The sequence below is a fragment of the Pteronotus mesoamericanus genome, unplaced genomic scaffold (assembly GCF_021234165.1).
Source record: "Pteronotus mesoamericanus isolate MK-2021 breed Mesoamerican mustached bat unplaced genomic scaffold, CSHL_Meso_final scaffold_705, whole genome shotgun sequence".
NCBI classification, from domain to species: domain Eukaryota; kingdom Metazoa; phylum Chordata; class Mammalia; order Chiroptera; family Mormoopidae; genus Pteronotus; species Pteronotus mesoamericanus.
The window spans coordinates 11,369,203-11,396,696 of record NW_026555326.1 but is presented as its reverse complement, the minus strand read 5'-3'; the positions used below and the strand labels follow the sequence as shown (position 1 = coordinate 11,396,696).

Genomic DNA, 27,494 nt, shown 5'->3' with positions numbered 1-27,494 from the left:
AGTAAAAACAGCAGTCTCCTACCAAAGAAGTTCACAACACAAAGTCAGGAAATCAAGAAAGATCAATTTAAGCTGAAGCAAAAAAGGAGAGTCTCACAAATAATGGGAAGACAAAGAAATATCCCCCACTAAAAGGGAAAGGAGGAATCCCCAGAAAGAGAACTAAATGAAATACAGGCAAGTAAACTATCAGATATTGAGTTCCAAACAATACCTGAGAACCAAACAATGGTTCTAAGGAAGCTCAATGAGCTCAGTGAACTCAGAGAGAATTACAAAAACTACAAGGAAACTACGAGGAACTTACTACAAACTATATCAGCATGAAAAAGGACATAGAAACTATCAATGAGAGAAAAGGAAATGAAGAATACAATTTCTGAATTGAAGAACACAGTAGAAGGAATCAAAAGCAGGCTAGATGAAGCCAAGGATTGAATTAGCAAGATGGAGGGCAAAGTAGAAAAAAGCTCCCAAAAAGAGCAAGAAAATGAAAAAAGACTTAAAAAGAATGAAGAGGTATTTAGGAAAATGCAAGACAACCTGAAACCTAATAATATCCATATAATAGGGATGCCAGAAGGAGAAGAGAATGACGAAGAGCTACAGAACCTGTTGGAAAGAGTAATGATGAAAAATTTCCCTAACTGGAGGAGAGAAAAAGTCACACAAGTCCAGGAAGCACAGAGGGTCCCATTCAAGAGGAACCTAATGAGGCCCACTCCAAGACACATCATCATGAAAACGGCAAATATTCAAGACAAACAGAGAATCCTAAAGGAAGGGAGAAAGCGGTAGTAACATATAAGGGATCCCCGATATGGCTAGCAGCTGACTTCTCAACAGAAACACTGCAAGCCAGAAGGGAATGGCAAGAAATATTCCAAGTCATGAAAAGCAAAGGCCTGCAACCAAAACTGCTCTCCCAGCAAGGCTCTCAATAAAAGGGAGGGCGAAATAAGGAGTTTCCCAGACAAAAGAAGGCTAAAAGAATACACCTCCACCAAACCAGCATTGTAAAATATGCTAAAGGGACTGCTTTAAAAAGATGAAGAACAAGAGACTATGAATACCCAGTTCCTTTCACAGTTGTCAATACTTGACATTACCAATATTTTTTAATTCATAATCTGTGACAATGATGTGTTATTTTAATTATTCCTTTACTATTTGTTGAAACTAACCCTATTTTTGTGTATTTCTTGCCTATTTCTATTATTTTTAAAAAGCTTTAAATGACTTCTTGGTATTCTTTATCCATTTTTTGATTAAATGTTTGTAGAATTTTTTCCCCTAAAAAAAACAAAACAAAACGAAACAAACAACTGTCTTTTAGATGTGCGGCAAATACTTTCCCATTCTATTACTTGTCCTTTAATTTTTTATATGTATATTACTATATAGTCTTAGATGTTTCATATAGTCATATTGTCAATATTTTACTTTATAGCTTTTGAGTTTGAATATTTTACTTCAGGGTAAGAAAAACATTAGTTTGTATTTTCTCCTAAAACTCCTTAGATTCTACATATTGATTTTTAACTCACCTGAATACTTCTTGTATGTGTGAAATAGGGCTCTATATTTGTTTTATTTCAAGTAATAGTGGTCCCTGCACCTTATATGGTGAATAAGCCTTATTTTCCCCATTGATATGAAGTATCAATTTAATCATGTATTACATTGTTAAACAGATATATATGTTAGTTTCTAGAATGCTCGTTATAGTTCATTGATGTACTTTATTGCTGTGGTGTCATGTTGTTTTAATTGCTGAGACTTTATAATGCTTTTAAATTTTTTAATATTTTATAATTGACTTTGACATTTAAAAAAATAAATAAAATCAATCTGCATTAAGGGAGGGGAGCGGAGGGGAGGAGAGAAAGATAGGTAGATAGATGGAACTCCTACCTTTTGCGACAACATGGATGGAACTGGAAAATATTATGTTAAGGGAAATAAGCCAGTTGGTGAAAGACAAATACCATATGATCTCACCTATAAGTGGAATTTGTTCAGCAAAATAAACTAACAAACAAAACAAACCACATGCATGGAAACATGGAGCAGACTGAAAGTGATCAGATGGGATGGGGAGAGAGGACAATGGTGGAAAGAAGGGGAAGGGACTAGCCAAAGAACACGTATGAATGACCCATGGACATGGACAACAGAGTGGGAATTGAATGGGAGCGGAGGGTGAGGGGTGATGGGTGAAGGGGGGTGAAGGGGGGTGAAGGGGGAAAAATTGAGACAACTGTGATATAATAAACATGATTTTAAAATCTTTAAAAAATAAAAATTTAAGTAACCAGAGAGTGAGACAAAGGAATACAACAATCATCCTGTTAATAGCAGAAAACCCACTATGAAAAGACTGCTCATATTCTTATCTGTTGGAATGCCATTATTAACTTCCAAGTGGCTATATCCCAGATAACCAGAGAGAGAGAATAAGCAGGTGCCACAGAACCCCAGGAGCCTCTGCTTCTTGTTTATGAAGCAAGCATGCTAGTGTTTTCCACCTAGCCATATGTTGACGGTTTAGACTTCGTGCCCCGGGCCCAGTCTTCTTTTTTGGCTCAATAAAACCCTTCTTTAAGAAAAGCTTTCAACTGTAAAGTTCTTTGTTTCACCCTTGGGTGGATACCACCGTCTGGAGGAAAATTTTCTTATCTTACCTTCAGCTTAAGATGATAGGATCTTCTCACAAACTGACATTCATTCACTCAGCAAATAATGTATATTCTAAACTCTACATTGCAAGCATTGTGCTGGTGAGTAGGGAATGATAAATAACCCAGGATTAAAAGTCAATGAAATCACACAAAGTGAATATTCTGAAAAATCACACTTAGGGAAGTAAAGGCACATAGAACAAACTTCTCTGAATGTCTTAATCTTAAAATCCTTAGCCTCTAAATAAGGACTTAGCAATGCTTCAAAACAGCCTAAGTGGTAAAAGGCAATAAATCTGAAGTTAAACAAAACTGGACTCGAAATACAGAATAACAAACCAGCTGCATGATGTTAGGCAAGTAACTTCATCAATGAAAAAGTGCCTGGAGCCCTGGCTGGTGTGGCTCAGTAGGCTGAGTGTCAGCCTCCAAACCAAAGAGTCGCAGGTTCGATTCCCAGTCAGGGCACATGCCTGAGTTGCGGACCAGGTCACCAGTAAGGGGCGTGCAAGAGGCAATCACACGCTAATGTTTCGCTTTGTCCTTTCCTTTCCCTCTCTAAAAATAAAATCTTTTTTAAAAAGGTTTATTAAAAAAGTGCCTGGAACATAAGTTTTCAACAAATTATAGATTCTAATAAATTCTTCTGAGCAATTTGAATGTGGAACATTTCTCAAGCCATGTTCCACAAGATTTTTATCAATCAGTGATCTGTTCAGAAAATAAATAAATAAACCTGGGAAAAGCTGGATTAAACAACAGTATTAAGCATGCTGTTGTACTGAATAATTTTTTTTTTAAAATGTTATTCTGTGCCATAACAGGAGAATACTGATTTCCAGACTTTTAGATTCCACAAAGTAGTTCAATTTTAAAATTAAAAAATTAGGAACCCACATTGGATTGTCAACTTTATTTTGCCAAGTAAAAATACTTTCTAAAAACCACCACTTCTCAGCATCATTTCATGTTACAGTATCAGTTGAAAACCAAAAAGGAATACAGAACTATCTAATCTTTAGATTAAATAACAGAATTTTAAATAATTTAGTGCTGTCCTTTCTACTATGTGCCCACAGAGCAATTCCACAACCTGTGATGTACTCCATATCATACTTGGAATTCTAGTATAGCTCTCTGTCAATAAGAGAACTTTCAAAGTATCATCTATTCACTTCAGGGACCGTTGGGTCAGGAAAGGTCACATACAAACTGGATTAATGAAAGTAGCCACTGACCATTTCAAAGTAAAAATATAGTGAGTTAACAGAATTGAACTTTAAAAGAAACAAACAAATATTTATAAAATAGTCCTGAAAAGGAAATTATCCCAGGCCAAATTTACCTGTCACTGAATCTGAGGCCTTCCCAAAAATGAGGTTTTAATTTATTCAATCAACGTTACCAGCATTAAGGTATTGCTTTGCATTATGATGTCCTCAATCCTAACTTTCTCAGGATTGTTCATTATAGTAAAACACAGAAAACATAGTTTGTAACTCATGAAAGAGATTCATTTCAAAAGTAAAATTTAAATCCCAGTAAGGATAATTCAGTGAACTACAGAACAAAATTCCTTTACACTAAATCCAAAAATACCCAAAAGCTCAAATCACTAAACCAAAAATGGTAATAAACATAACTCTAATTTTACAGAAAAGGAAAACTAAGGCTCTTGAATGACTCAATAATGTTTAAAAATTAAAATAAAACTTGTTCCCCATAGTGCTATAACATTCATGTATGATTAATAAAGTAAAATAAAATACCTATAGAAAGGGCTTATGATTAGTTCCATAGCTTGCCACAAGTTTGTTTATTCTGAAAGCCCTTTCCTACCATTTTTAAACACAGCTCAGACCTAAAACGGGTAAAGAGGCATTTGCTCTAATCTTGAGATCGCTACATTATTTTAATGTTTAAACACAAAGTCAAAAGGAGCAGAAAATATTTAAATTCTAATTCTACTACGCATTTCCCCCAACATTTATGAATCTCTTCTTCCCAAACACAGCCCAAATACAGGAACAGCTTTTGGAATATAGTAGGCACCAACAGTTATTGAATGAAAGCAAAGAGACTACTGATATTACTTCATGATATAGTGTCTATTATTTTAATTATTATTTACTTATTTTTATCCTCACCCAATCACATTTTTTTCATTACTTTTAGAGAGAGAAGGGAGAAAAGAAGGGAGAGAGAGAAACATCCATGCAAGAGAGAAGCATCGATCCAGCTGTCTCCCAGTATGCACCTGGACCAGGGATCAAACCTGCAACCTACACATGTGCCCTGATAGGGAATCGAACCTTCAACCCTTCAGTTACAGGACACTCCAACCAACTGAGCCACACCAGCCCGGGCAGTGCCTATTACTTTAATGTTGTTATCAAGCATAAACAAATTTCGAAGTGCTATACCCTTCACAAACACAGAGTGTATGTCCTCAAAGAAAATATCCAGACTCAATTACACTCAGGAATTCCAGGAACAGACATATCTCTGAAACCATTATAGCACCTGTAGGATGAGACAGACTGTTTATACTGCTAACCCATTAAAAACCTTGGGAACACTAAATTTCTTTTATCTAATATTGTGTATTACAACATAATGCTAGTGTAATATTAAAACAAGTCTCTCCCTTATTGAATCAGCACCTACTCTTGGCAAAGAATAATAAACCAATAATTCTAGTGATGAGTAAAATCAAACACTCATGATTCTCACTTATTAATATTACTTTCAACCATTTTGTAACCTAAAACATGCAAATTAATAAAACTAGCAGTGAAAGCTAACTTGTTGAATTTTCCAGGCAATTGAAGTATAATTTTTTCAAACCAAGTTCAAGGTACAAAATTTCCATTCCTCAACCTAACTTATCCTTAACCAGAAACATTAATACCTCTCAACATTCAGCAGTGAACATATGACAAGATCAGAACCTAGTAACTGTCACTATAAATTACAATCAGGGAACCAAGAGCTTTATTTATTATTCTGAGAATAAAGTACCTCAGACTACGTCTTTAAATTACAGCAGACTTACTAGAAGCAGCTAAATTCCATTCAACAAATTGTTACAAATGATTACTGAAATAACTTTGCTTAAAAAGCCAATCAGCTGTTCATCTAGAGAGGAGATAACTATGGGAAGCTCCTCTACTTACAAGCTGTCAGATACGTAACAGAAACAAAACCATACATAAAAACAAGAGACTCCGACTCCCGTCTGCTGTGAGCCAACCTTGTATTTTTTGTTTTACAAAAACTAGGACCTCCCCCACCCCCCCCAACAATTTTCAACATGTACAAAAGCAGAAAGTGACAAGAAAAAGCATACAAATACAACTTCTTCATTCAAATACGTATTGAATGAATATTATGTACCACAGACTGTTCTAAAAATTCATGGAAGAAAGTAGTAACAATAAGAATAGTGAGGAAGTGAAAAATTTCAAGTCATTCAGGAAAAATTATCAAAAGAAAAAGTAAACCAAGTTTAAAGGACAAAGACTGAATCTTGTAAGCTGTGGAAATATTTTCCTGAAAGACTAAAAGGCATTCTCAATGAGGACAATACAATCATCTTTTGGACATCTATTGAAGTATTTTGGTTGTCAAAGCTACTAAGAATGCCACTTAAAAAAAACAACAACTACAAAAAAAAAAAAACAAACAAACAAAAAACAAACCCTGGCTGGGGTGGTTTAGTAGATTGAGTGCTGGCCTGCAAACCAAAAGGTTGCCAGTTCAATTCCCTGTCAGGGCACATGCCTGGGCTACAAGCCAGGTCCCCAGTTCGGGGCATGCAGGAGGTAATCAATCAATGCTTCTCTCAAAAATCCATGTTACTCTTCCTCTCTTCCTCCCTCCCTTCCCCTCTCTCTAAAAATAAATGAAAAAGAAAAAAGAAAAAAGCTACTGACATTTAAGGCGCAGAGGCCAGGAAAGCATTGGAAACTCTAGCACAAAGAAATGTCTCTATTCTTAAACTTCATATGGACAGTTAAGTAGATAAAAATATCTTTGTAATTATCAAAGCCTAGGACCTAACTCCATTCTATACATAAACACACCAAGTCTTTCTGCATAATTTTAATATGCACTAAATGCCCAGAGAAACAAGCACTGAATAAAGTGAGAGAAAATTATATTGGGTTGACCAAAAACTTTGTTGGTTATTTTTTTCCCATAAGATGGCTCTGGTAGCACTTAGTTGTCATTAACTTCATTCGAAACAATTCTATTAAATTTTATTGTGATGACTGTCATATCAGTGTGCATTTAAGAAGAAACATCAAAATTGGTGAATTTTTGTGTAGCCATTTTAATATTGAAGATGCAAGAAAATAAGCAACATTTTTGACATATTATGCTTTATTTCAAGAAAGGTAAAAACGCAACTGAAATGCAAAAACATAAATTGTGCAGTGTATGGAGAGGGTGCTGTGACTGATCGAATGAGTCAAAGTGGTTTACGAAGTTTTGTGCTGGAGATTTCTCACTAGACAATGCTCCAAGGGTGGGGTAAACCGAAGCCGAAATTGATAATGATCAAATCAAGACATGAACTGAGAACAACCAACATTCTACCACATGGGAGACAGCCAACATACTCAAGATACCCAAATCAGTAAAGTTATTAGTAAAAGTGAAAAAATATTTTATTTTATGGAAATAAACAAATGAACATTTTGGTCAACCCAATACTTTATTCGTACCTTTACCAAGAATTATTCACCATTTTGGTGGTTTGCCTCTCATGGTATTTATGTTGCAAATACCCTTATAGCAGTCTACTCAGGTGGCTGTTTTGTCTATTTTTGGTGCCAGCATCTTCCCTTTATGGACACCCAAGTATTTACAGATTGCAATGTGTTATTTTGTCAAAAATTTTTTATTTATTTACAGCTAGATAATTTTTCAAAAACTGTATGTGTAGGAATGTTGTATTATCTATGAATTTCCTTTCATTTAAGGGACTATCTGAAAATACTTATTATGAAAAATGGGCACTGGGTCAGACAGGTTTAAGAACCACGAGGCTGGTATATCAGAATCACTGTAGGATACATGCAGGTATCAGTTCAATCCAGAAAAAGGCAGAAAAGGGCATTTAACTATGGGATTTTTTTCTTTCTTTTGAGAAAGTAAATTCTAACCATGGTGAAAAGTAAACATAATGAAACCTTTTCCAGATAATGGTCCTCTAGGTTTAATATCTCTTCATATCTGCACACCAAAATGAGCAGCAAGGACGTGAAGATACCTTGTCTATGAGGAACTTCTCGGTAACACTTGTTGACATCATCAAGGAGAGATATCACCTATTTTGACAGATTTTCAAGAAAAATAAAAGCAACTGCCTATTTTGGGAAATGGGGCTAGACAATCTATTTAACATACAAGAAAAGCGCGTCTAATTTAAAAATCACCAGAGCCAACTATTTGACATACATTTCTCTAGACACCTCAAAAGAACTCTGAACTGCTAACAATTGAACTTCAAAAAAGACTTTTAAAATCTTTCAGAATTTAACATAAACTTTTCTGTATGTGAAACTACAAGGTCTCAAATGTTTCAATTATGGAAAACGACCTTCTTCTCTACAAGTAAGGATTGCTCACTTCTACGCTACCTTTCAATCAGAGACAACAAAGGTCCATTTCTCTTAATGCTCATCATTCAAGGTTACAATAAGGGCACCTCAGTATCATTTTACAGTCGGCCATACCATAATAAACTGAGTCAGATGACTTGGCACCAGTCATGTGAACAATTAGTATTAAAGCAAAGGCTGATAACTTTAATTCACCCTCTCCACCAACAGTTCTGAGAAACTAAAAGTTTAACCACAAAATCTACTGGGCTCATGAAATGTTTGCTAAGAGGTATTAAGAGAAACACGGCAGGTAAAACTTGATTAATGCTAAGATGAGCTGCAGGAAAAATTAAAAGGCATATTTGCCTGCTTTTTCCTTTATTTTCAAACTAGAATTTCCAGCATATTACAAGCATTTTACCACCTGAATTACCAACTGACAAAAAAATTTTGGATACTTTTCTTTTGAAAGTTGTCCTACAATGTGTAACTTCAGAGGAGTGAACCAATTGCCCTGGTCTCAGTGACCACAAGGAGATAAAGTGACCCCAACAATTACTGCTATAAATGGAATAGCAGCGACTAACCACTATTCTAAACAATCACTCCCATCAGGGCTTTGTCTAAAATTACATGATCTCAATTTACTGAAAATTCTCATCAGGATCCCAAAATTAGAAATCAAAGCCATATCAGAACAAAACTTTAAGCAATACTGACTTAAGACAACAATGACTATCCCCACTTCATCCTTCTATACCAGGCTTCCTCAACCTCAGCACTCCCAATATTTTGGGCCCATTAATTTTATTTTTGTGGGGGGCTGTCCAGTGTATTGTGTAACATGTTTAGCAGTATCCCTGGTCTCACCCACTATGCCTGAATCAACCCTCTACCCCACTCCCAGTTTGACAACCAAAAAGGTCTACAGATATTGCCAATATCTCCTGTAGAGCAAAACTGCCATTGGCTGAGAAATACTGCTCTACACCATTTCCTTAACTGCTCATTACTAAGCTGTGGTGAGATGAACAAGACGACAGCACCTACAGGCTTCTTATTATTTTCAGACCCCTTCTAACTAGACTCTAGAGGATAAGCAGCAATCCACACCTCTCCTCTTCTAAGATGGCCGTCTTTGCCCTCTCCCTGAACATAAGGTCATAAAAAGCTAACTAAACATAAAGGAACACAGAGTGTTAGTACCCAATCAGTACTTCCCCCCAAAATACAAGAAATTTCATCTGCAGTAAGATTTTATTCTTCCCCATAGTGAAAAAGTCCCACAGATTCCCCCAGTATATACATGTCTATCAGTAGAATTACGACTAGAGTGAGCCTTCGACCCATAAGAATACATATTTCTTATTTCTAGAACACATTTACTGAAACTCTATGTTCAAACTTCATGTGGTAGCACCTACATTTTGTACCACTGAAGCCTTTAGATCTCACAACACTAAAGCCACTACTTTTCAGATAAAATTATTGGGTATAGAACTTGTATCACTTATTCACTCATGAAATATTTAATAAGCCACTACTATATATAGAACCAAATCAGTGCTAGATAATCAAGTAGTACCTCTGTGGTACTTACCCAGTTAGCCCTCAACGTAACATAGTAACTCCATCAGTTTTGACTTCACATTGTCTCTCAATAGAATAATTAAGTGAGGTAGAAGCTTCTTATGTTTTGAAAATAAAATTATTTTAAGGTACTTAATTTCTTCTATCTGATGACCAAAAAATATACAGGTACTCAATGATATATAAAGTTTAAACCCTGGTGTTTTAGGCCACATAATCAAAGCCTCTTATTTTAAAATCCAAATTTACTACTCACTAAATTTTACTGAAATTATTTTCACTGAAAATAGGAAAACACTCTTAAACACAGAATATTTCTAAACCAGCCCTAGTTGGTGTGCCTCAGTGGACTGAGTGACGACCTGAGAACCAAAGGGTGGCCAGTTCGATTCTCAGTGCAGGGCGTCCGCCTGGGTTGCAGGCCAGGTCCCCAGTAGGGCATGCGCAAAATGCAACCACACATTGATGTTTCTCTCCCTCTCTTTGTCCCTCTCTAAAAATAAATAAATAAATAAAATCTTTAAAAACAAAAAAACAAAAAAAAAACACCACCACCCAAACATGTTTGGGAAAAAAGAAAATTTCTAAACCAATACTCACTTGGAAAACAGACACTTTCTTGAAACCTAACAGATAACAGTACCACTGAGTATTATTTTCATTTTAAAATTCCCTTTATGGTTTCCCCAAATTTCATGGTCTTCTTTCTAAATGAAACTTTTTATTCTGTTATCTGAGAGGATCAGAGAGAACTTTTCAATATTGCCCTACACATATAAAAACCATACTGAGTTATCAGTGTTTGAGTTGGTTTTTCAGTAGCAGAGACAGATTTGTCCTAAACCAGCCACTTACTGTTGGTCACAATTAAATGTTGGTCATTCTTACAACCAACATTTTCAAGATGACAGTCTGGGTTAAGGATATAGAAATGGCCATGAAACAAAATGAAATTCACTGGCTTACCTAGGAATAAAAACTCTACTCTTGACCTCACTGCGCATTTTTCTAAAAAATGCGTAACAATTTACGAAATGTGTCTCCCTCAAATCTCTCTTCCTTTCCTACCTCCACCTATGCCTTCTCAGTCTGAATCCTACCTATCCTGCAGAACACAATTTAAAACCCACCTCTCGCCCGGGCTGGTGTGGCTCAGTAGACTGAACACAGGCTGCAACCAAAGGGTAGCCGGTTCATTTCCCAATCAAGGCACATGCCTCAGGCCAGGTCCCCATAGGGGCATGCGAGAGGCAACCACACACTGATGCTTCTCTCCCTCTCTTTCCCTCTGTCTAAAAATAAATAAATAAAATCTTAAAAAAAAATAAAAGTAAAAAATAAAACCCACCTCTCTCTTTCCCTGACCTCACCAATGCTACCATCTTTCTCTTTCTCTGAATTCTCAAGCACATATTATTACTCTTCATTCACCTTACATTGACCTTTCCCTGCTTGTCTTGTCTTTCCTACAAAATTGTGAGGTCCCTTAAGAGCAGGAATCATATTCCTAGGTGTTGCCTTCAGGATATCCAGCAGAGAACCTTGTATGTATGTATAAGTATTGTCATATTTGTCTTAGACCTTAATTTACAAGCATCAAACTAAAGCTTAGAAAAATACCTAACATCTTTTAAGTTATCCCTTTTCAAGAGCTCTATGCGGTGAGGACTTCAGGTAGTAAAAAGAAAAAACACAGTAAGCTGCGGAAAGGTAAGATTGTTTTCTTACCCTAAAAGGTAAATAAGTGAACTTAAAGGACCAGAAGAGCTATCAACAGTAGCAGATGGATATTGGACTTTCTGTGATCACTTTGTAAGGTACATAAATATCAAATCACTATGTTGTGCACCTGAAACTAATATAATATTGTATGTCAACTATAATTTAAAGAGAACTTTACATTGTGTGGGGGGGGGGGGGGGGGGTGGGCACCAGAAGAGCTAAGGCCACAATGTTCAACAAGGCATCACATTCAACCACATGTGGACATATTCCGGACTCCCTCTTTGTGGTAAGAGAGGTCTGGAGGCTCTGATGTCAACAGGAAAAAAAAACCAAGGCATCTGCTCTTCTCAGCATTAAAATATGGCACAAAGTGCACATGAATATGAATAGGCAAGCAAAACTAAGTAACATGTAGAATGACAAAAAAATTCTGAGATGTTCTAAATTAAAATTACAGAGGCCAGAGAGTGAAAGTGACAGAACAATTAGCCTGTTAAGAGCTGTGGACCAGCTCTGAAAAAAGATTGCTCGTGTATTGGAACTTTGTATTAATATGTAGGTGGCTATTCCAGCAGATAATCGTAGCCAGGCAGCACGGAACTCCAGGAGTGTCTGCTTGTTGTTTACACATGGTCTTTCCAGACGTGTTGCCCACAGCCAATCCACAGGAGGGGATTTTGTGTGTGTGTGTGTGTGTGGATTTTGTGCCTATCCTAAAGCTGGCCCCACTTCACCTTCTCCCATCTCTTTGCCTATGGCTAATGTAAATTCTTTCAGCTGGCTTACATCCTTCTTGATGTATAAAAATGCTTGCAAACCCCAAGACAACGGACATGTCTTTCCTACCAAGCTGGTGATTCAGACTTCATGCCCAAAGAATGGTCTTCTTTTTGGCCAGTAATGGCCTAATAAACCATTTCTTTTAAAAAAGATTTTCAGCTGCCTAATTTAAAATTTTTTGTTTTGTAAGATGAAACTTGACTGTGAATAGAAAGGAAAAAAAATGTCATAAGAGCATGAAAAAGCACAACTTTTAGGTGATATGGTTAAAATGTCCTTTAGGTGCTTATTCACAGGACTCCATTTGTCTTTCTAAGAAATAAGACATACAGTCATGCTTCAGTAGGCCTTTCCATAGATGCTGAGACACTATAAATACAGAGTTAAGTTTAAGGTAGCCACCCTGTCTTAAACCTGAACCTTTATACTACTAAGTAAAACAATCATAACTAATCCTAAAGATGGCTGGCCAAAGGATTCATAATCTCCGGGGTTGGTCTCCCTGCAGTAGCCATAACCCAACCCCAAACAGCTTCAGGGTTTTGCTAGCATGCTGCAGAAACACTCTATTCACAACCACAGGACTGTTTCTCTAGGGGCTAACAGTCTAGCACAAACTGGTAAAAACCAATTTATGTCAGAGGATGCAGTCGCTTTCTGTCCTTTACCTTTTCATTAGGTAAAGAAACGGAATGGGGGAGGGGTGCTGATAAGGGAGATGGTACTGAAGACCCTGGCAGCATAACAAGTTGAAACAAAATGCCCTGTCTTCTTCCTAAAACCATTGCCTACAACAGTGGTAGAAAGCGCAGGCAGTCTGCAAGTCGTTAGTACACTGCTGTTTTCACTTTCACAAGAACCCTGGAAAGCACTGAGTAACAAAATCCTCCTCCACCTCAATTACCTTCCACCCTGTTTCCGGGCTCTCTGCCTTCCCTAAAGACAACCCCACATGGTCCATCCTCATCGACACGCTATTCTGATTCACTGAAAACGGGGAGTGGGGCAGTTCTGGTGGAAAGTGGAAAAGGAAATAAGAGGACGGTAAGAAGCAATAGCGGAAAGAATGTCGTGGGGAGGAGGGTCATCGTGAGAAGGAGCCAACGTGAAGGAGAGTGAAAGAAAATTGAGGGGAGAGTTGTCAGGGTAGAACCTGCTAAGGAAGAAAAAAAGATGGAGAGGGGAAGTAATAAAAGAAGTAAAGGGCAGGTGGAGCGTCCGAGGGGTGGGGGTTCGTGGGGAGACTGAAAGGGAGTTAGGAAACCAGGGCCCGGACGCTTAGGATCTGGGGCCAACGACCAGAGAAGGGTGGGCAACAGTATTTGGGACACCGATTTCAGGAATGTGGGGGAAGCTTAAAAGCCATTCCGGGACTTAGAGGCGAGGAATCCACGCCGATGCCCGAGTGCAGGGGACACAGGGATCTTACCGGTAGTTTGGGGCTGACTTCGCCCTTGCAAAAGTGGCAGAAAAACCTGTGCGCAGCGACGGCGGCGCCTGAGCCCGTCCCGGCTGCCGACGCCTCCGCCATTTTTCTCTTTCGCCGCGGCGTCCGAGGGGGCAGGCAGCCCGTCCCTCGCCTGGCCGCTACCGCCCGCCTCTGCCGCCGCCGCTGCTTCCTCAGTGCGGCCCGCCGCTTCGGAGCCCGCGTCAGTCACGTGAGTCGGCCTGGCCCAAAGAGGCGGCGGCGCCGATTGAGACCCCCAAGGCCCGCCTCCAGCACCTAAGAGGCGTAAAAAGGAGAATCCGCCCGCCGATCCTCCAACGCCCCTCGTCAGTCCTCCAACCTCCCAGCGAGAAGAAAGAAAGAGCGTCCCCGGAAACCACTGAAACTCTGGGGTAGAGTGGCCTACGCCCTTCCCTTTTCCGAGTCTTCCTCGTTTTCCCTCTTGCAAGAGAGGGCCCAAGGGCTCCCCCGTCTGCCCGGGCGGCTAGCGGGATCCGCACGAAGCCGTGGTGGGGAACTGGCGGCGTGAGATTGCGGTGACCCGGAGGTTAGTGGCATACGCTGTCCCAACGGGGCGGCCCTGTCTCTGCAACAATGAACCCAGTCCCGAACTGAGAACCTGCGTGCAGGGAGTAAAGAGCTAGAACCAAGCTCCTTCGAAGGCCTTTTCGAAAATGGCAGTCTGGGGGTGCTTACCTAAAGACGTGTGGATGGGATGCTGAAGCTAAGAGGGAAAGACTTGGCTTCTGAGGAATTGGGAGGACTAAATGAGCAAACCAATGTTTGGTAGCCCATATGATTAAAAAAAAAAAGATGAAGAAGTAATGAGATAGCCTGTTTCTGTTTGTGTCTACTTTGTCAAGAAGTAGAATTTTCAGAATTAGATACTGCCCTGCAAACATCATACCTCATCTCCTATTTGAAACGCCCTATTGCGAAGCTTCCCTTTACCTGTTTCTTTTTCTAAGTTGCCATTCCCTTTATGGACTGGGAATGATGCTGCCTGTACACTCCCAATAAGCTGTGAAGTGGCCTTAATTCTTCCAAACAATGGAGTGTAGAACCGAAGGTCTGTGACAATGCAAAACCACCTACACCCAATCTTTAAAGAATACTAGAATCACACACAATCCCATAAAGGTAAATGTGGTGTATAGTCCAGTCTTTTTTTATTCATACATTTTTTTTCTTAATTAAATTTTCCTGTACATTTTGCTTTGTAACCTTTTATTCAGTGAACAATTTTCTATGCTAATACATAGTATATGTAATTTTAAGTGTTGAAGTGGTATTCCATTGTATGGGTATCCCATAATTTATTGAATTAATTCCGTACTGTTAGACATTAGGTTGTTTCCAGTATGTTAGTATCTGAAGAACTACAGTGACATCTTTTTATTATTTCCTTAGAACAGATATCCATAACAAAATTATTAGGTTGAAGATATGCAAAATTTTAAGGCTTTTGATATATGGAATCACCCTCTACAAAGAACATGAATTTATATTCAGCAGTTCTACTGCCAACATAAATGAAAAACTTCCCTGCACAGTGTTTTGTTTTGCTTTTTTTATTCCATTCCAGCTCTGAGATTCCTTAGTACGATGACTCAAGCAGAAATTAAACTATGTTCTTTGTTGCTGCAAGAACATTTTGGAGAGATCGTGGAAAAAATTGGAGTCCACCTAATCAGAACTGGTAGCCAGCCACTAAGAGTAATTGTCCATGACACAGGAACATCACTGGATCAGGTAGGTTTGGATGATATAAGTTGCTTTTATTTTCATCAATTTCTTTTACCTACCTTTGAAAGCCTGTTCCAGGATCAGAAGAGTATTATTTGTGAGGAAAGAGGATGAGACGTAGGCCCTAAGGTTCTGCTTCTCAAAGTGTTCCTGGCTTATCATTGCTTCTTAGGCAAAACTTTGCTCTTCCTTTTCCATACTTCATTTATTCATAATGAGCCTATGAATTTCAGTATGACCTTTAAGGAATGAAAGTAATAGAGAAGAAGTAAATTGTACTTTGAAAGATAAAATTCAGAGGAAATACAAGCATCATAGCAAGGAATCTTCCTGATTTCTTTCATTGATGTGTGATTCTTACTAGCTCTTCCAAGGAAGGAGGAAGGTGGCCCAGAGGTTCTTATCCAGTCATTTCCTGAAGCTTAGTGAACTGTTGGGCAAAAATTGCCACCAATAATAAGTTCTGTCTTTAGATCTTTCCTCTCTTTCTTTTGGGTCTTATCTAGGTAAAAAAAGCTCTTTGTGTCCTCATCCAACATAACCTGGTGATCTATCAAGTGCACAAACGTGGTATGGTGGAATATGAAGCCCAGTGCAGCCGGGTGTTGCGAATGCTCAGGTATCCCCGTTACATCTATACTGCCAAAACACTGTACAATGACACTGGAGAGCTGATTGTTGAGGAGTTGCTGTTGAATGGCAAAATGACAATGTCAGCTCTTGTGAAGAAAGTGGCAGACCGGCTCACAGAAACTATGGAGGGTTAGTACTGTATCAACAGCTATTAGCAAAAGCATTGATTGGCTGACTGCAGGAGCGGACCCTCAGCTATTTTAGACCATCTCATCTGCCTCTTTTTCTCTTCTTGTACAGATGGCAAGACCATGGACTATACTGAGGTATCAAGCATATTTGTGCGACTAGCAGACACACACTTTGTGCAGCGTTGCCCGCTGGTACATGCCACTGAGAATCCAGACTCTGGGCCACTGCCACCTGCCCCGACTCTTGTAATCAATGAAAAGGACATGTACCTGGTTCCTAAACTGAGCTTGATAGGTAAGGAATTTTGACCCCTGTAACTGTGATTTGCCCTAATTCTGGGTACTTCCTCAGTAATTGCTACATGAGTGAATGAATCAAGCAGTTACCAAGTATTTATTCTGTGCCAGATACTATGGTGTAAGATATGAAAAACCTTTATTGTCTTTGCCTTTATGGGGCTTAAGGCTAATACAGGAGGACTTACACTAATTAAATAACCACCTAGGCATATAACTAACAGACTGTGATAAACACTATGAAGGAAAAGTGTGAAGTGTTTTGAAAACACATAACAAAGGACTGGAATAACCTGGGGGTTTGGGACAAATGCTTCTTTGAGAAAGTGGCGTTTGACCTAAAATTTGAAGCAGAAGTCAGAGCCAACCAGTGAGGTAAGATATGAAGGTGTACAAGGGACAAGCGTTTTTGGCAAAAGGAATAGTATGTAGTGAGAAAAAAAGAATACAGTATTTAAGAAAGTGAAAGAAGGTCAGCTAAAGCACGTTGAAAAAAGGAAAGAGCCATGAGAATAAGGTCAGGGAGATAGGCGGGGGCTAGATCATACAAGACTTCATAGAGTATCCCTTCTTATCCTAAGAGCACAGGAAAACCACTAAAGGATTTTAAGCAGCGAAGTGACATTTATATTTCTAAAGATTTTTCTGTGTGCAGAAAGAATGGACAAAAGTAAATGTAGACAAACCATTGAAAAATTAGATGTAGGAGTGGTGAGGGAGACAGGTATCAAGAATGACATCTATATGAGCATGTGTGGGAGGATGATGTTGCCATTTACTGTGAAAGGAAGCATTAGAGCAGATCTTTACTCCCTTTCTTTTGGGTTTTAAAAAAAAAACCACAACAAAAACCTTTGTGTCCTCATTCAGCCTATCAACAGCAGCTCCTCAACAGTCCGCTCTCCAGTGTCATTGTACAATTGAACAGGAGCAATTTGAGGGATTAAGATTATAAACTTCTTTTTTAACGTGTGGAATTTCATATAACTTCATCGTTTACATCAGTTTCTTGTAGCTACTTCATCTCCTGAGCAACTTTAACGTAGAAGCAGCTACAGATACCCTTGGTATAGGGACACACCTGCTGTCATGTTTGGTCATTTCCTGTCATCATATGAGATGTAGCCTAACTATTCCATCTGTTTTATTTGGCAGGAAAAGGTAAAAGGAGGAGATCGTCTGAGGATGATGCTACTGGGGAGCCCAAGGCCAAGAGACCAAAACATACCACAGATAACAAAGAGGTAGTGGGGCTTTTTGATTAGAAGTCCTCACCCTGAGACAAGCCAGAAAGAGCACTAAGATAAGACCCAAGAGACTTTAAAGATCCCTGGGTTGAGAAGTAGTAGAGGTATGAACTACACTAAATATTGGCTAGCAATAGACTAATGAAGAGTGAACTCCATTGCTGTCTCCCTTCTGAGGCTTAACTAACTTCAATAATTGGACAGAGGTAGCAGTTTATGCAAAAAAGGGGGAGGTCAGCCTACAAAAAGATTGTTATTCAGAATAACTGGAACATAGAGACCCATGGGAAGCAGTGGTGAGAAATAAGTCAGAAAGCTATATGTGAGCCTGAGCTTTTATCTTCAAATGCTTTTTCTATGTGTCTCTATAAAGCATCTCAAATTCAGTATAGCCAAAACAGAATAACTGCTTTTCCCCCAACCCAAATATCTACTCTCGCAGCTTTCCTCATCTTAGTAAAGGACATAGACATTTTTCTGTAGAACACTTCATAGTCTTCAAGGGAATTGTGACCCCCAAAAAGTAAAAAGAAAAGCACTGCTCTCTGAGCAGTGGGGAGAATAATGCAAAAAGAACAAGATTAAAAGAAAACATAGTTACCATTTTCATATCATCTACTATATTAAAAAGAAAAAAGGAAAACCAGCTAGGAGGCTATGGTATCAATGTGAGCCATAATTAGAGCCTGAAATAAGATAAACAAAAATAGATTAATAAATATGAAGACTAGGTAGAACTTGGTAATTGGATGGTATATGAGGGAGAGCAGGAGGTTAGAGATGATACTCAAGTTTCTAGCATAAGAAATTGGGTTGGTTGTAGTATAGTTAGCTGAAAACTTTGAAGAAAGAACAGTTTTGGGGAACAGGTGCAAGTGTCAAATAGGCAGTTTAGTCTATGCATCTGGAGTTTGATAGAGAATTCTAGAATTAATAGATTTGGGAGTGCATCAATAGTTAAAGCTTTGAGAGCAGGTAAAATCACCTAAGTACAATATGTAAAGTAAAATTTTTTTTAAAAAAAGGACTGTGGACAGAACCCTGAGGAACACCAGTATTTGTAGGTGACATCTGGAACAGGAATCTGCAGACTGAGGAAGAGTAGTCAGAATGGATAGGAGAAGCATGAATAAAGAATGGTGTCATAGGCCATGGCTGGTATGGCTCAGTTGGTTGGAGCATTGTCCTATAAACCAAAAGGTCGCAGGTTCGATAACCGGTGATGGCACATGCCTAGGTTATGCGTTCCATCCCCCAGTCGGGGCATATATGAGAGACAACCGATCAATGTTTCTCTCCTTTGTTCCCCTCTTCCCCTCTTGCTAAAATCAATTTTTTAAAAAATTTAAAATTAGGAAATGAAAAACAAAAAGAACGATGTCATAAAATCCAAGGGGCCATACGGAGTTAAGGAAAACAACGTCCAACCATGTCATATGTTTCAGAAAGATCAAAAAAGATCAGAACTGAAAAGTATTCTTTGAACTTAGCAACAAGGAAGTCCTCAGGGATCTTGGCATTTCATTCAGTAGTGGTGGAAATGGGTTGAGTACATCTGCAGATGGTCAACTCTTTGAAAATCTTGGCTATGACAAAAATGAGAAAAAGCATAGTGTTGAAGAATAATTATTTTAAAGTAGTAGAGATCTGAACAAGGTAGAGACTGATGGGGGAAAGACAATAAAGAAAGAGAGGCTGAAGATTGAGAAGGGGGAAAACTGAACTGGGTCCCTGAGAATGCAGGAGAAGGTAAAATCTAGCATACCTGTATGGGGGCATTAACTTTAGGTAAAAGGAGGAACATTTTTTTTCACTGGGATAAAAGTGGAATTAATAAAGGAAAGAAATGTTGGGATGTGTGCACAAAATTTAATGAGTTCTGGCCTAATGTCTTTTGTTTTCTCTCTAAAATAAGATGCAAGGTCATCTGCTGAGAGTGATAAGGGTGGGGTAAATGAGAGATTTGAGGATACTGGAGAAGAGTAAAAATATAAATAGAAAAAGAGTGGAGGTGGGCTTAGAGAATCTGAAGTCTGAGACTGAATTTATTGAGGCACTAGTCCACATGACTAGATGATTATTCTGCAATCAATTTGTTGCTACTCTATAAGAAAAGAAATGGTGACCAGTTCAATCCAAGTTCCTCACCAGAAAACTCCACTATATCTAGATGTTTCTAATCCTTTTCCCCTCCTCAGCCCATTCCAGATGATGGAATTTATTGGCAGGCAAACCTTGACAGATTCCACCAGCACTTCCGAGACCAAGCCATTGTCAGTGCAGTTGCCAACAGGATGGACCAGGTGATATTTAAGTGGGTGGGACAGTGGCCATCAGGGACATTCTTATTTGCCAGATATGGCCATTGGTATTTAGCTAGAGCAGGCATAGAAGAATGAATTCTGAATTCCAGTTCACTTTTCAAATACAGACCAGCAGCGAGATTGTGAGGACCATGCTTCGGATGAGTGAGATTACCACTCCTTCTAGTGCCCCGTTCACCCAGCCATTGTCTTCCAATGAGGTGAGTTTGATGTTGTACTACTTTTCTGACAGGTTCTTGGATATTATGACATATAGCCTGGGGTTAGGTTGAGCTTTGAGCCTTGAAAATCTTTTTGTTTAAAGTGGGACTGGGATTATCTTCAATAGTAGTTACAAAATATTTGGTCTCTTGGATCCAGCTTATAAAAACCTAAACCATTCTATTAGTCAAAGTACAAACTATTCCTATTCTAAGAATGCACTATTTGGAATCTGAGAGTCTTAGTGCTCAGGATGTTATTTGGCCCCTTATATTTGTTTTTTTTCAATATATTAATTTTGTACATTTTAAATTTGTTTTATTATATATGTTTCTTAAAATGTTAATATTTAATGTTTCTAGTATGTTTACTTATATTCTGTTACTTTCATAATTATATTTATCCATATAAAATATACTTACTAAACTTTTATATTGTTTATATTTAAAAAATTAACTTGTATAACAAAAAAATAAATGTTTTTTTCTGATGACAAAAGTAATTACATGACCTATATTCAAACAGCATAGACAGGTATAATTTTTAAAAAGTTTTAGTTCCACCTTGGCCAGTATGGCTCAGTTGGTTGGAGAATTACCCCATGGACCAAAAGGTTGTGGGTTCATTCCCTGGTCAGGGCACATACCTTGGTTGTGGGTTCTATCCCCCTGGTCAGGATGTGTATGAGAGACAAACAATTGATGTTTCTGTCTCTCTTCCCCACCCGTCTCTCTAAAATAAAAAAATTTAAAAAATTTAAAGTCCTCAGGTTGAGGATTAAAAAATAAAAGTTGTAGTTCCCCAAACTTTCAGGAATGCCGAATATGTTCTATATCTTGTTGTGGTTGGTACTTAAATGGGTGTATACAATTTTCAACACTCATCAAATTAAATCCTGAAGACCTGTGCTGATATATATGTAACATACCTCAATTTAAATATACACAGGGCCCAGCACAAATAATGCCTCTTTTTTATTACAAAATCATAAGCATGTAATTCTGTAACATAACAATATCATACTCAAGCATACCATATAATATTTTAGGTGAAATGTTCAAGTTAAAACCATAAATTATTACACCCATGTTATTACCCTACCAACCACTCAGTCAGGCGTTATTTCTGCTGGACCCTGTATAGTTTTGCATAATTCCAACCTCAGAGATCCTTGTTAATAGTTTGATATGTATCTTTATTCAGACCTTTTTTTAATGTATCATCTCACATATGTGTAAGTATATGTATATATTTTTAACCAAAAAATAATGGATTATATCCTATCTACTGTTCTAAACTTGGATTGTTCACATGCCAGTATGATGTAAACCTTCTTTCACATCAGTTATATCTGTTTTATTCTGTGTAATGGCTATATCATATTCCACTTAATAACTAGGCTGTACTTTATTTTAATCAATTTCATATTATTGGGTATTTGGATTGTTTCTAGATTTTCACTGTTACAAACAATGCTGCTGTATTTTTGGATATTTTTATATTGTGGTATCTAAAGTTAACATATCTATATTTTAGCAGTGTCAGCAATTCTAAGTTCTCAAACCAATTTTCACTGTCTCTTGTTGTTCCCATAGATCTTTAGATCCCTGCCTATGGGCTATAACATCTCTAAGCAAGTTCTTGATCAATATCTCACTCTGCTGGCAGATGATCCAGTAAGTCTGATTTTGCTTTTTTTGTTGTTTGTTTCTTTTTTCTGTTATGTTTATGATTTATTTCTGCCATTGCTACCTGGTATCATTCTCTTATAGCCAACTCAGACAATTTCTCTACCATAACCTGATATGAGGGTTACTTCCTACAGACTCTTGGCCAGATTTGCTCTTTTACAAACAGAATCACTGGATTTTCCATTCAGTTAACACACACTCGCTCTCTTTTTTTTTTTTTATAGCTAGAGTTTGTTGGAAAGTCTGGCGACAGTGGTGGAGGAATGTATATCATCAGTATCCTTACCAGTGATTTCCTTACAGTCAGGCATCCAGACTGTGAAAGAGAGTGGTGACTTAGAAAAGACAAGGTTTGATAATATTTACTATACTAAATAAGTTAACTAACACATTGATAATAAAGAAGTAAAAAGGACTATTAATTAACCAAATTTTTGTTAAGCTAACTCCTGACTTAAACACGATAATTAGGTTTAATTAGGGTTTAGAAATACTCACCATAAATGTGATCAATGTAAAAAACAAATAACATCTGAATTCTGAATTAGAGACTTAAGAATAAAACTAAGATCACGATGACCAGGCCAAAACATTACTGAGTAACCTTAATCTTCTACATAAAGACCTGCATAAGGCTCTCGGATCCCTAGCCACAGCCAGTCTGGAGTCCGTTGTACAGGAGAGGTAAGGGGGTCACCCTATTTAGGATTGGGGTCAGACACTTCTTTTCCATGCCCCATTTGAACAATTTAATCATTATGTAAGCAACCGGCATACCTTGGCATATATTGCCCCATTTTTCCACTCAACTGCTGTGGGTCCTATCTACTACTACTCTTCACCCTAAATACCCTCCTGCCTAATTCCCAATAGTACCAATTAACCAACCTTCCTAAAGCTTTTATTTATCAGGGCAGGAACTAAGGCACTCAAGTGTGTCAGCAGTTGGTGACTACCTTATGATTAGCAGTACCATCATCAACCTGTGGAGCTGTAAAAGAACTCTCTGATTGCTGTTCTTCTCTGGTCCTGGCTCCACACATGGAGACAGCAAACACCATCTGTGACTAGGAGCTAAAGCTGATATATCTTGGCATGCCATTTGCTTTCTTCATTCCTTTCCAGATTTGGGTCTCGCTGTGCCAGAATATTTCGTCTAGTTTTGCAAAAGAAACACCTGGAACAAAAGCAGGTGGAAGACTTCGCAATGATTCCAGCAAAGGAGGCAAAGGATATGCTTTATAAGATGCTTTCAGAAAATTTTATATCACTCCAGGTAACCAATGATTTAATAATCATCAACCAACAGCGCTGGACTAGACTGAGAGAAACTCCTGAGAAATGTACCTGAACCCTAAGCCAACCCTGTATCTATCTCTGAGACAGAAAAAAAAAGATTAATACACATTAAGCACTTGAAAAATAATTGTGGAGCTTTAATTGGCCTAGTAGAAAAGCATAGCCATGAAATCAACCTACCCTTTTTCTTTAGCTCCTAGTTTCTTATTTGCCCTTTTCTGGAACCTTAAGTTTATTATAGATTAAATCTATCAACCACCTCTAGTGAGTTCTTACTCTGTACAGAGCCTTGTAATAGACCCTATGAGGAGATAAAATGGATTTTGGAGTTAGAATCACAACTCTGCCTCTTACCTAGTTACATTAAGCAAATTACCCACTGTAATTTTCCTATCTATAAGATGGTGATGGATATTGTAATAAAAATAATGTGGTTTATGGTAAAGATCAAATATAATCTACATGACACATAAGAGTTGCTCAGTTAGTGTTAGTTGCCTTCTCTTCTCCACTCAGGATGTTGACAGTCAAGTAGAAAAAATAGGACAGCCCAGTTCTCCTTGTGTCTGATTATGCCATAAACACAGATGCTAAATGACTGGGGAGGAGGAAAGGAGAGCATAGTAGCATCAGATGGGACAAATGATTACTTTACCAGTTCTGAAGAACAGTATAATTTCTCTGATTTTTCTTTCTATGGACAAGTAGGAAATTCCCAAAACGCCAGACCATGCCCCTTCCAGGACCTTCTATTTATATACTGTGAACATCCTGTCAGCTGCCCGCATGTTGCTGCACAGGTGCTACAAGGTAACTCCTCTAGACCTTTTCTCTGTTCCCTCCACACAAAATAGTCTTACTCTCAGGCCCACTCTAGCCATTTTACCTCAGCTACTTAAATAGAAGTATGTGTACTTTTTGTCTTCTCTCTTCTCAGAGCATAGCCAACTTGATACAAAGGAGGAAATTTGAAACCAAAGAGAACAAGTGAGTAGCATTTTAGTTTGGTGATTATACTTTTTTCAAGGTCAAAGGCTTGAGGAGAAATTTCCTGTAGAAATGGAAACCAATATAGGCAATAACCAGTCTAGTTGTACTGACTTGTTGGTTTAGGTTGGCATAAGCAGTGCATTTGTCTATACTTTTCTAATATACCCCCAGGGAAATAATTTTGTATATTAAATTAATGAGAAATGCACAGACTGTCACCAAACTTAAAGTGCAAATGAGAGGCAATAAGAGTTTCAGGAGTGAAGTCACATTTCTAATTAAGTTTGTAGAAAACGTCCTTGGAGGGTGACATTATCCACTTTGACCAGGAATAGTAAAGGGGAGTTATGCCCCAGGGCTAATGCGTAAAAAGAATCTCCATGGCTAGGAGACAAGCTTCAGAGTTGTGTTTGTATGACAGGCGTCTACTAGAAAAGTCTCAAAGGATAGAAGCCATCATTGCATCTATGCAGGCTACAGGTGCAGAAGAGGCACAGCTACAAGAAATAGAAGAGATGATCACAGCTCCTGAACGCCAGCAGCTAGAAGCTCTAAAACGTAATGTCAACAAGTAAGCGTCATACACTTCGAACTTACATTTCAAAATACCTTCCAGACAAATCCACCTCTCCAAGTTAACACAAACAAACCTAAATTCACTATCTTCTTTTAAGCACAATTAACAGAATTTAATCCACTTATTTCCCTAAGCTGAAAACTCTGAAGACATCCTCAGCTTCTCCTCCCTAACCGCATGCTCTTGTTCACCAAGGTTGTTGATTTTACTTCAGTGATGTCTCAAATCTGGCCTTTCACCTTGGCCTCTATGCAGGCCTTCATAACCTATTTCCTAGGTCTTCACAATCACCAGTGCTGTCCCCCAACCCCCGCCTCCACAAACCATCTCTTAGAAGCTCTCAAAGTTATTATCTTTAAAATGATTGATACCACTCTCCTACTTTAAATGCTTTATAAACTCCTATATTTATAAAGACCAGACTCCTTGGTGTGACATTTAGGGCCTTTTACAATTTCGTAGCTGCCTATCTCTCCATCTTCATTTCCTTTTACTCCTCACCATTCACTTTAACAGGGATTGCTCTGAATCTGTAGATTACTTTGGGGAGTATTGCCAACTTAACAATATTAAATCTTCCAACCCACAGATATGGGAGGTCTTTCCAGTCACTTAAGTCTTTAATGTCTTACAGCAATGTTTTGTCATTTTCCATGTTCAGATTCTCTACTTCTTTTGTTAATTATTCCTATTTTATTCCTGTTTGATGCTAGTTTAGCATTTTCTTAATTTCATTTTTGAATTGTTAATTGATAGTGTATAGGAATAAAACTAATTTTGTGTTTTGATTTTATATCCTGCAACTTTTAAGAATTTCTTGACTCTAGTAGTTTTGTTTCTTTTTTTGTTGCAGATCCTTTGAGATTTTTCTATATATAGGATCACGTCAACCTGAACACCTTTTTTTTCATTTTCTTAGCTAATTGTCCTTGCTAGAACCTACAGTAAAAGGCTGAATGAAAGTGAAAAACAGACATCCTTGTCTTACTCCTGATCAGAAGGAAAAAGCTTTCAGTCTTTCACCATTAAGTATGATGTTAGCTGTGGGGTTTTTATAGATGGTTTCAATCGTGTAGAGGAAGATCCCTTCTATTCCTAATCACTACACACTTAGACTCAGCCACTCTCAGCCTCTATTTTAAAACACTCTAGATCTTTTTATACCTCTGCCTTTACATATGCTATTCTTTATTCTAGCTGCAAGTTAGACTTGAAGTTCTTCTAGGACAGAGGCTATATCTTTTGAATCCTCAGCAATTTGCACAGTGCCTTGCATTTAAGAGAGATTCAGTAAATGGGAGAATGATCTGTTGGTTCTCCTGCTTTCTACCCATGACTCTCAAGGGTAACCAAGCGTTTCTCTGTGGCCACACCCAGGCCAGCCTCTAATCATAAGTATGCTAATAAATGTTCAGACTGAGCAAATGCTTTCACTTTTTCACTCAGGTTGGATGCCAGTGAGATCCAGGTGGATGAAACTATCTTCTTGCTGGAGTCATACATAGAGAGCACTATGAAGAGACAATGACCCTGAAGAAGAGTCTTCCTCAAAGATGTGGAGGGTTTGGAAGGAAAATTAAAGGAGGTGCCTGGATGCATTCTTTGCAGCAGGATAAGTTACAGATTCTTGTACTGAAATACTTTTTTCCTACCTCCTAGAATACACCAGAAAGAGCTATACATGTTTTTTTAAAGTTTGCTGATCCTGTATTGGACCCATCACTACATTCTCCCCTCCCTGGCAGGAGAAACTTAAAATCAACTGGAGTAATCATCTATCAGATGCATCAGTTCCCATCAAGAAGACAGCCCAGCCTGTGTTTCTACATCCTTGGGAGCAGAAGAAACTTCTTCCCAAACAATTCATTCCATTTTCAAAAAGCTATACCTGTTCTTTATTTTGTTATAATGTAATCTTAAACACATAGACACATATACACACAGTGTAGGGAATAGGAAAGGCTATCACCAAGTAGGGGAGAAAGCATTTTCAGGACTAGCAGGTGGGTTGGCCCAAGCAATCACTCTGGAATCTATGGATAGAAGCCACATTTCCCAGCCCCAGGCTGAAACTGTATGTAAAAACTTCATAAAGCCCAGCATATGGTAAATACTCAGTAAGTCATTGCCTTCCTCTTCTCCATGGTTCCTTAAGAGTGGCAATTCTAAGCTTGCTTTCTCAGTACGATTAATATAGTTGATGTAACATCACAGCAGCTTCAGTTCACTTAACACAGTTAAGTGTTTTATAATCTCTTCAGTTTCCTCTTACCAAAGTTGGTTCTTTCCAATTAACATCTGAGTGCCAATTAATTGCTAGCCATTATCCTAGGTGTAATATACAAAGATAAAACAAGATACCACCTCTGCCTTCAGGCTACTCATTGACTGAGCACCTATTCATACCCAGTACTAGGTCATACCTTAGGGATACAAAGATGACTGTGCCTTGAGCATACAGGCTAGTGGGAGGACCTGAGTACGTACAAAGGAGTATGGGTGGGGCTATAATGAGAAGTATGT

The 27,494-nt window shown here is 38.2% G+C and overlaps 2 protein-coding genes across 3 annotated transcripts in view; one reads left to right on the top strand and one right to left on the bottom strand.

Moving 5' to 3' along the window:
• Positions 1-14,107, bottom strand: part of RNF115 (ring finger protein 115) — a 76,419-nt gene extending 62,312 nt beyond the window's left edge. Inside the window, exon 1 of the mRNA XM_054562944.1 lies at positions 13,818-14,107. Coding sequence (XP_054418919.1) covers positions 13,818-13,919 — 102 coding nt within the window. The 5' untranslated portion in view covers positions 13,920-14,107. The remainder of the gene's footprint in view (positions 1-13,817) is intronic.
• Positions 14,108-14,151: 44 nt separating this feature from the next.
• Positions 14,152-26,852, top strand: POLR3C (RNA polymerase III subunit C). Of its 2 annotated transcripts, none has more exons than XM_054562943.1 (15): positions 14,152-14,382; positions 15,421-15,587; positions 16,088-16,343; positions 16,455-16,640; positions 17,798-17,886; positions 20,088-20,192; positions 20,321-20,413; positions 22,010-22,090; positions 22,330-22,381; positions 22,729-22,789; positions 23,231-23,381; positions 24,113-24,214; positions 24,342-24,391; positions 24,816-24,952; positions 26,418-26,852. In XM_054562943.1, exons 2-15 carry the CDS (start codon positions 15,441-15,443, stop codon positions 26,474-26,476), a joined length of 1,569 nt encoding a protein of 522 aa, XP_054418918.1. In that variant the 5' UTR covers positions 14,152-14,382; positions 15,421-15,440; the 3' UTR covers positions 26,477-26,852. The 2 variants fall into 2 exon arrangements, with proteins under 2 accessions (XP_054418918.1, XP_054418917.1); XM_054562942.1 differs by having other exon boundaries at positions 24,816-24,965.
• Positions 26,853-27,494: the final 642 nt, after the last annotated feature.